Source organism: Melanotaenia boesemani, chromosome 4 (genome assembly GCF_017639745.1).
Source record: "Melanotaenia boesemani isolate fMelBoe1 chromosome 4, fMelBoe1.pri, whole genome shotgun sequence".
Classification (NCBI taxonomy): domain Eukaryota; kingdom Metazoa; phylum Chordata; class Actinopteri; order Atheriniformes; family Melanotaeniidae; genus Melanotaenia; species Melanotaenia boesemani.
In genome coordinates this window covers 8,813,568-8,823,388 of record NC_055685.1, presented here as the reverse complement: position 1 = coordinate 8,823,388, position 9,821 = coordinate 8,813,568, and the positions used below count along the sequence as shown (strand labels likewise).

The 9,821-nt window shown below is 40.3% G+C and overlaps 1 protein-coding gene across 1 annotated transcript; it reads right to left on the bottom strand.

Annotated features, from left to right (window-relative positions):
• Positions 1–1,087: 1,087 nt before the first annotated feature.
• On the bottom strand, positions 1,088–2,545 carry LOC121637668 (SCAN domain-containing protein 3-like). The gene has a single exon (XM_041981865.1). The coding sequence runs from the start codon at positions 2,543–2,545 to the stop codon at positions 1,088–1,090; it is 1,458 nt and encodes a 485-aa protein (XP_041837799.1).
• Positions 2,546–9,821: the final 7,276 nt, after the last annotated feature.

Genomic DNA, 9,821 nt, shown 5'->3' with positions numbered 1-9,821 from the left:
TATGTTGTTTGCATAGTGTTGTTACAGTGCAATAGCATCTATATTAGATAGCGTTAACCCACTGTTGATGTCAAAATGAAAAGTTAACACATGCTGCCTTTATGTTCAGTAAATCAGACATAGCTCTACTTTGGGCATGTTTTTCCTTCTCCTCCTCCCTCTGTTTTCTGTAAGCAGCACCTGACAGCTTGGATTGTCTTTTCATAAAAACTTTTTTTAATGATATTCTTGTTGGCAACACACAACAAGGTGACATTGTGCATCAGTATTATCATTACGAATCTGGATGCGCCACTCCCCGACCTCCACTCTCTCACCTGCCAGCCTACTGCTGCAGGAGCAGCAGGTCAGGCGAGGAGGTGGTCATCATCACAGAATATTATAGCTTCTTTTAAATTTTCTAATTTGTTTGGTCTAGTTTACGACGAAATTGAATTGAAATCAAATGAGTGTTCAAAAAAAACAAAACAAAAAACTTTTTTGTTTGTTTGTTTGTTTTTTTTATTTGGTGCCCCTTCCAACAGATGGTGCCCTAGGCCAGGGGTTCTCAAACTTTTTGAGGCCAAGGACCCCTTTCAGCTTAGAAAATTTCTCAAGGACCCTCATCATAATCCTGACATCAGTCAAAATATATTTCCTGCCATATGTACCACTAATTAGTCAAAGGAACTATTGCATTTTTAACATTTCAGATTAATTTAACAGAAGCACAAATAAATGTGTACAATTAACATTTGAATAGAGTTTTTATTTGAGTTTAAATTTGAACTCACAGCATTTCATTTTTATGTAAAAGATCTTAAAGTTCTTAAAAGAAATTAACAGTAGTAGGACTAGCTACTTCCAAATGGGCCCAGTTCAACAAAAACAGAAAAGTCAGAACATTGTAAAGCTCACAAAAATCATTAAACTTTAAGATTATGGCTCCCTGTACAAATTATTGGGGGGAAAAAACTAAAATGCATTTTGAGTTTATGGCTCATTTTAGAGATTATTGGCAAGAAATATAACAAAAATAAAGAAAATGAAATAAGCTTTGCCAACAATATTTCCATCAGGTTGTTATCAAAGATCTCTTGCTCATAAATCACCTATCCGTCACCAATAACTCACTTAATGAGAAGGATGAGCTTGCATGACTAACCTGCTGAAATCGGACTCTCTGTGTCCTGTCACTGGACAGCTCCAACAGCTGCTCTTCTGCTTTCCCTGTGAGATGATTTCCAGTTGCAGCAGAAGCAAATGGATCACGCACCCAGTCCCAGGCCTCTGTGTTCACGTCAGAGAAGTATGAGCTGAAGTGCTCATTCAGTGATGCAAGGTGTGAGGCGATGACGTCCTTTACCGTTGCAACTGACAGGTTGTTGGTGTTGAGAAACTCAGTCAGCTGGGAGAACATGTCTGTTATCCCATCCAGTATTCTTCTCCTCCATAAATCTGTTTTCTTCATGAAGGCAGCGATCTTGTCGCTGACTTCTAGGATGGATGTGTGGCCTCCTTGTGTGGAGAGGTTAAGGCTGTTCAATGTATTGAATATGTCTGTAAGATATGCCAACTTGGCCACACTCTCTGGATCCGTAAAAAAATGTGCGATTTCGGGTTTTCCCTCTTTCATGAATTCTGCCATTTCCTTGCGTAGCTCAAACACCCGCTGCAAAACTTTACCCCGAGAGAGCCAACGTACCTCAGAGTGATAAAGTAGTGCGTCATGGCCGGCGTCCATATCCCTACAAAGTTGTCCAAACAAACGTGACTGCAGTGCTCTTGACTTGACAAAATTAACCGCAGTCACAGCTGCATTCAAAACAGAGTTAAGATCTGGTCCCATGTCTTTGGACGCGAGTGCTTGCCGATGCAGCATGCAGTGAGTAGTTATGATCCTCGGATTGGCAGATTTGATCCGCGCGGTAACTCCACTCTTGCGGCCGGTCATTGCCGCTGCACCATCTGTACAAACAGCCACACATTTCTCCCAGTAGAGTCCCGCTTCAGTCATAAAAGCATCCAGAAGTTTGAAGATTTCTTCTCCTGTTGTCCTGCCCGGCACCTCTTTGCAAAACAGAAAGTCCTCCAAAATATTTCCTTCCCAGGGGTATCGCACTAAAACAATCAGCTGAGCTGCGCTGGAAATGTCTGTTGATTCATCCAACTGAATAGAAAACTGCTCACATGAACGAAGTCTGTCCAGTAACTGGGATTGAATATCAGCAGACATCTCCTCAATCCTCCTCCTAACGGTGTCATTTGAAAGTGGCACAGGTTTAAGTTTGTTAGCCGCTTCTCTTCCAAGCATGACCTCACACATTTCTATCGCTGCTGGCAGAATGAGATCTTGGCCTATGGTGTGCGGCTTTTTACTTTTAGTGATCCGCTGAGCCACTAAATAAGAAGCCTTCTGTGCTTTCTCTGATGTAGTGGCCAGGCTCACCATCCGTGTTTTCTGGCGCATGTAATCTTCACCTTTTCGCCAGAAAAAATCTTTGGTTCTGTCCTTAAACTCCGGGTGCTTTGTCGTCAGGTGCCTCATTAACTTAGCCGGCTTCATGGCTTCGTTTGCTAGCGTTTTAAGACATAAGACGCATGTTGGCCTTCCGTCGCTGCTCTCAATAAATCCAAACTCAAGATAGCTATTGTTATATTTTCTTATTTTAGTTGATTTAACTCTTACGGCACAGTTTGATGTAGATGGATTTAAAAACTTATCCATTGTGGCAAGCTAGCTGGAGCGGCGCGGAACTGGGCCAGAGCAGTGTGGCAAGGGTGACAAATCTGTAACCTGTCAGTATGATATTACTTTATTGGTCCAAATCTTGTAAAAGGGGGTGTCATTGGTTCAGTAGAGTTGCCCGTTTAATTGGCATAGTGGTCCCAATATCCTATTCACTTACTCAAAGATAAGCAATGAATTTATTTCTAGGCTATTATTCATTTATTTATTTTTCACGGACCCCTAAGCTTAGGTTCGCGGACCCCCGGGGGTCCGGGGACCCCACTTTGAGAATAGCTGCCCTAGGCGACCGCCTAAGTCGCCTATGCCAAGGGCCGGCTCTGCCTATATGTGAGCCATTAAGTGAAAGCGGGTCTTCATTGCGTTAATAGCAAGAATTCTATATTGCAATCAGCGTCAATCAAGAGCTTAAAAACGTGAAAACAAAACAGGGTTATTAAGCAGGCATCATGGAAACATCTGTGTTCAAATCATGTGGATTAGTAGCAAGCAGATGCTTCACACAGTGAGCGTGTGTGTGTGTGTGTGTGTGTGTGTGTGTGTGTGTGTGTCTCCCTAAAGGCAGAGATGGGGACTCGAGTTTGCGACTCGGACTCGAGTCGCACTTAAGTCGCACCTAAATTGACTTCAGACTCGACTCGGACTCGCGGCTTGGGACTCGTGAACAATCTTTATTTTCTGGGCGTATTTTCATTGGCAAAATTGAAATGTCAGAGAAGCTTAATATCATTTCCTCCTTTTGCCACATGGTAACCATGGTAACCAGATGATACAACCCCAGGTGCGCGGCTTGCAGCCCCGCGCATTGATACTTTGTTCAAATGACACTATGGCGACCGACAGAGCAGATGCTGGCGCTGCCGCAGCAGTACCGTTCATTATTACGTTTGGCTTTAAAAACTTCAAACAAGAGAACAATAAAAGAAGCGCCGACTGCAAAGTCTGCAATACAAAGATTAAAGATGCAGGGTCAACCACATCTAATTTCATCAGGCACCTAAAAACTCACCCGGACAGGTGGGTCACGTTAGCCTATATGCACGGTTAGCAAACATGTTTAGTACAGCTGCAGCTATGTTTAGCTTACCAGTTTCGTAACTGAACATTTGAATGCATCAGTGAATGTCAGTTTGCTTGTCACACTAATTTGAACGGAGCAACGTTAACGTGGCGTTTATTATCATTAGTTTATCGTTACTGGAATATTAATTGTTTTCTGGTACTTTAGTCTGTCATTTTTAGCATTCCTCTTAATATTAAGAAATAGAATACATTTTCCTTTTAAAGGAAATCATTCATTGTGTGTTTTCATTTATATTGCACTGCAGTACTCTTTTAAAGTGATCATATAACAACTAATCAGTACTGATATTTTATGAAAGTAGATGAAGGAGGGATAATAATACAGTTGATGCTTTAAATATATAAAATATAGCTGGACAGCGTTCTTATTTCTTAGTTGACCGAATAGCAGCAGATAAGAAGGTTCATTAAAAAAGAAAAGACATGGGAAATTATTTTATCGAGACTTGAGACTTGACTTGGACTCGTGACCAAAGACTTGAGACTTGATCAAGTCTTACCCCCCAAAGACTTCAGACTTGACTTGGACTTGCAAAAAATGACTTGTGAACATCTCTGCCTAAAGGGCAGTGTAACTTCCAGTGTAGTGTCGTGCCTCAAGTTATTAAGGATATGCAGTATAAAATTAGAACGGTCTCACCATCACAACAGCAGCTTGCCACATGACAGCCCATCCATCTCCAAATCAGCTCTGCAGATTTTTTTTATTTATTTATTTTAAAGAAAACGTGGATAATCGGATTTGGTTAAAAAAAAATCTGAGATTTTATTGTGAAGCCATATTGCCCAACCCTAGTACAAATAATCATCAGATCGAGCATAAGAAAATTTGGTGACATTTTGCTAATCTGTCACATTGATAGTGGTGGTACACCAGTCATTTGGAATATGCACAAAGGAAGAACCAGCTAAATAATGCATAGCAGACAAGTAGAATTACAGTAGTAAATATAGAAGGGCTCACATTTGGTGGGGCCAGTGGATAAAATGTCTCCAGGTGTCTACAGGATGAATTTGGATTTTCAGACATATGTAAGTGCATCATACAAAAAGTTTTGTTGTCAGAAAAGGGTGACGGTACTGTTAGTAGGGCTGGTCCAAGGGGAACAGCAAGCTACACAATTCTCTTTAGTTGCAGCTCTAGCTGCACTTTCACTCCAGTCAAGCCAATAATTCTTTTGTGCAAAGACTGTTTCAATTTCCAGCATGTCAGACATGCAGTAGTATTACAGTAGTAAAGAGAGTCATACTTCTGGCCAATATTCCATCACAGGAGATTTGGGAGTTGCTTCTTACATTGGATATGGTTTTGCAGGAGACTTGTATTTCAAAATCATCCATAGGGTCTGTTCTACTCTTATAAGCACCCAAATCATATCTGCCAGTGTCAGTAAGCTGGGGTTTTTTTAAGGTCATGACAAATGTATTACATGAGTCGAGGCCACAGACAGACAAAGGTGAAGCCTTCATAATTGAGAGCCTGTCCTCAAGGAGGTTTCCTGTTTGACAACCCCAATCCCAACCCCAATGAGGGGACACCAGTGATCCAATGTGAGGCTTGTGTTATTATGTACCCTGCAGATTGTTATTAGATCCTAATCCTAATCCAGAAAAGCTTTTACTCCATGTGTGGTATGAACGATTGTTTGGTTGCTTATTGTTATGTGAGATGCTTTTAGCATTGTTTTTCTTCCATTACTTCCTGTTACTGATACTACTTCCGATTATTGCTGACACGAAATTCCCGCTCCTCATCGAAACGACATGCTGTCGTTGCTCCAGAGTTGGTAAAACAAACAAATTATTTTGTCGTAATCTGTGTTGAAACTTGTGAGAAGTTATTTAATTAGTTATTTAATCCAAGCCTAATTATTGTTTGTATGTCACATTTAAAGACTGTCACTCCAAGGTGTGTGTGGAAGACAAAATGCTAGCAGGTAGCGCTCAAACTCAGTGCCCTTGGAAGCAGAAGGAGGCAGGAGAAAATGATATGTCGGTTTACTTTTGTATTCTGTGTTGAAGGTAATGTTTCTTTTATTTAAAACAGAAGGAAACTATCATTATTTTAATTTAAATGAACGCTGTAACTCATAATAGTTTTAAAACCTAATTTTAATGTAAAATTTAATTGCTTAAGTTTACTAAAATGATTTTGTTAACGCTATATTTCATCCATTTCATAGTTTTCCAGGTGCCAGATGTGAATGTGCCAGTGGTAAAGAAGGAGAGAATTAAAGTCATACTAGAGATGTGACATTCATGAACAAATCGATTTTTTTGAATGGCTCTTTTAAATTTTGTGAGCCATTCTTTTTATATACAAATTTTCCACACTGCCTTCATCACATTTGTGACATCATAGAAGTCTGACGTCCAACACTCTCCATTCATGTGAAGCATCTATAGGCAGAGAGTATTGTTCAGAAAAACAATTAATATGAGTTCTACACAAAACATTTACTAGAATTTGCACTGACTGCTGAGGTTTATCCTTTCTTTAATCTATATTTTTCATATAATTTTTTTAATCTTGTATAGTAGATTTTATAAAGATACATATATTGATTGTTTGGTAATGGTAAGAATGAGCCAGTCATTTGAATGGCTCTTTGAAAGGAACGGCTCCCTTCAAAGAGCCATCAATTCCCATCTCTAAGTCACACCAGTTGAAGCTCTCTGCATTTCGTGTGGTTAATCCAAGTGGCAGCCATAGATGAGCCTCCAGCTTAACGCCTACTTTTTTTAAATGGATGAAGTAACACAGTTTGGGTAGTAGAGCCTGTTTGGATCAATGTGTTTGTTCTCAGTTTGTTCAGATTGTTGTGACTCTGGAGATAGTGTTGCAAAAGATTGTGTCTGGAGGGTGAATTTAACTTCTCCCAGAAAATGCTGACAGTCTGAAATGTTTCAGCCTTAAGTAAAGCATTCTCTGCTTCGCTTCTTGTCGTATGTCTGGTTCTTGCAGAGTAGATCCTGGATTGTGAATCACTTTATATTCTTTATTGTTCATTAATATTACCTCACTTAGTGTACGCTCTGGGGCAACAATTACAATATTAATTAATACTATTATTTAATGCTATTTTTACTACAAAAAAAGACAGTCCATGTAATACATTAAGTTAGTTATCTGGATCACACAAACTCTGTTTATTCGGTTTAAGTTACTAAAAGTCCAGGACCTGGTTAATCATCACACAGCACAGATTATGTTTAAATATGTGCATAAAGTTATACCTGTAAATAAATATAAATGTATAGGTATGTGTGAGTATATGCACATGTATATGAGTATGCAAAAATGCTAATTTAGATGTAGGCGTATATTTAGGGGTACATGCATATGTATATGTGCATTATTTATTTTTTCTAAAAAGAAAACCATGTATTTTATTTTTTGAAAAGTGACAATTAAGGGATTAATGTAACAACTGTAAGGTAAAGGAGCTGTAAGGAAGGAAGATAAAATGATTATTATAAAGGGGGGCAGAAATAAATTTTTTACTTCATCCTGCTCCTTTTCAGACTCTATAGTAACTGTTACTTTTTGTTTGTTTTTTTTCAAATCTGTGATAAATTTTTAGTAATTTTTGTTTGCAATAAAGAAATCAATCAATCAATCAGTCAGTCAGTCAAAGCTAGCAGGAACTTATTACTATATCATATACAAAACCTTTCAGTCAGAGATGGAGGGTGTAATTAATGTACAAACACAGGATTTAAAATGCACTTGGCGCAAAGCGCCAGGAAAAGTTTTTCTGATTGTGAATCAAACTGTGAAACAGAATGGGAGAAGGACACAGGCGGTGTCCAGATATCCAAATATTTAAATCAATATATAAAGAGATGGTACTCGAACAGTGTAAAAATGGTCTGGAATTGAGAAGTATTATATAGACTGAGTATCTCTGTTATCATTATAATTATTGCTATTGTGATTGTTGATGTTAATATTTTTATTGTTATTATTGATGCATAACTTTATTATTGTAATAGTCTGACCACTTCTTTTAATTCACCAAATTCTGAAACACCCTAACTAAATATACCCTTTTCTGCTAGCCCAACCCTGTTCCAGAACTATAGAAAACTGGAAACTGTCCAATACACTGACACGTGCACAGTAAAAATATCAACCAAGTAGGAAACTACCCCACATTAACATGGAAAATAACAAAATTATCTTTGTGTCCTCATAAAGAACTTTTTTTTCTTTTTTTATACCTAACGTAGCATGGCACTGCTGCGTCATTGCTCCTGAGGCATCAGGACAATCAAACTTGTCCCAGAACTTTTTTAAACTCTAATAAATTTGGTAGACTATCCTCAATGGTTATTCATTCTTAAGACAAATTTTAACATCTTTTATTTGGTCAAATTAGTCTGTTTAAATCAAAACTGAGTGTATAACGAAGGTGAGTCCAACTAAACCAGACTATTCCTACATCCCCTAAGGGAACACAAACAGCCCAGAATAATCCTGCTGTAAATTCATAATAGCCTGGCACCAAAAGGACCACCATTTAGCACAGCAAACACCCAGAAAAGCAACGCAACCATTCTTCAGCCAAACCACGAGAAGAGGCCATCTGCGCTAAACAGCCTTTCTCATCTAAGGTGAGTGTAATGTTTGCTGCTCTACTGGGCCTCCAGTCCCTCATCAAGCTCATCTGCTCCACCTGTGGCACCCCTGATTACCACACTACCGGCACCTTTGCTCTGCCCTACTTAAACCCTCTCTCATTTATCTTCCCTGTGAGATATCCTGCAGTAAATCCTTGTCTTGTTCTAGATCTCTGTTGCCGACCTTGCTACCACACCTGGACTCCCTGTTGCCTGATCTCTGCCTACCTGGAATTGACCCCTTTCTGGACCGACCACCTCTTTCTGCCTAGCCCCACTTCCTGAATCTGGTTGCTGTGCCTGCCGTCAACCTGCTCCCTTCCTGCCTCTAATCTTCAGCGCCAAATAAACTGTTCAAACTGATCACCGTGAGTGGGGTGAATTTCCGGGTCTTCCTGAGATTTACTTTGGAAGGAAGCAGCCTGTGCCGAATAAAACCTGGAACAAAGGTAAACAAGTGTTGGGGTTAGTGAAACTGCTGAAAAGAAATACAAAAGGTTTAATTGAAAACCATATACAAAAACCACCGAGTGAAACGAAGGATTGTCCATAACTCGGGGTGAAAACTAAACAGACAAAAAGAACAGCAGTTCCCATAAACTAAGTGACCTCCTTCACATACAAAAAGCCTAACCTAGCCCAACACAACAAAACCTATAATGCAAAGAATAACAAAACGGCAGAACACAAACTAAGGTGCAGCAAAGCTTAAACCGAAACTGTGTGTATAACGAAGGTGAGTCCAAACTAACCAAGACTATAACCAAGTCCCCTAAAGGAACACGAACAGCCAGGTGTCCCCACTGTAAATACAAAATAGTCTTGCACCCAAAAGGACCACCATATAGCACAGCAAACACACAGAAAAGCCATGCCACCGTACCTCTGCCAAACACAAAGAGAAGAGGCCACCTGCGCTAATCAGCCTTTCTCATCTAAAGTGAGGGGAAGCAGACTGTGCCGCCCGTTTCTCCCTCTGGACTGAACACTGCAGCAGCCTTTTATTTCCTGGTTTCCACCAAGCTGCAGTATGATTGGCTGAGCATTGAGCCAATCACCGGGGAGGAAACCTGGGGTGCATTTGCTTCAGCCACTCCGAATGGACGTCAGGGCCAGGGATTTGCATCTAGAACAAGCCCCAGCTGTCCGCAATGAGTGGCACTCATAACAGTGGTGCTCCACGGACCTGGGCTCTCCCGTTGTTCTTCTTCTGCTCCTCTACTTCCCCCCTGGGTGTCTGGTGGTTGGGTGTCTTCTGGGGTCTGTGGTGGCTCGTTGGCTGCAGTTGTTGTGTGGCCCGGTCGTGGGGGGCGGCCTCTCCTGGGCTGTCTTGCCCTGGGGGACCTCTAATATCATTAGAGGCTCAACATCCAGAGGGAAGTTCGCT

Bases quoted from the DNA above. Each gene is read 5' to 3' on its own strand.
- LOC121637668 (XM_041981865.1), bottom strand. From the start codon at position 2,545: ATGAAGCCGGCTAAGTTAATGAGGCACCTGACGACAAAGCACCCGGAG.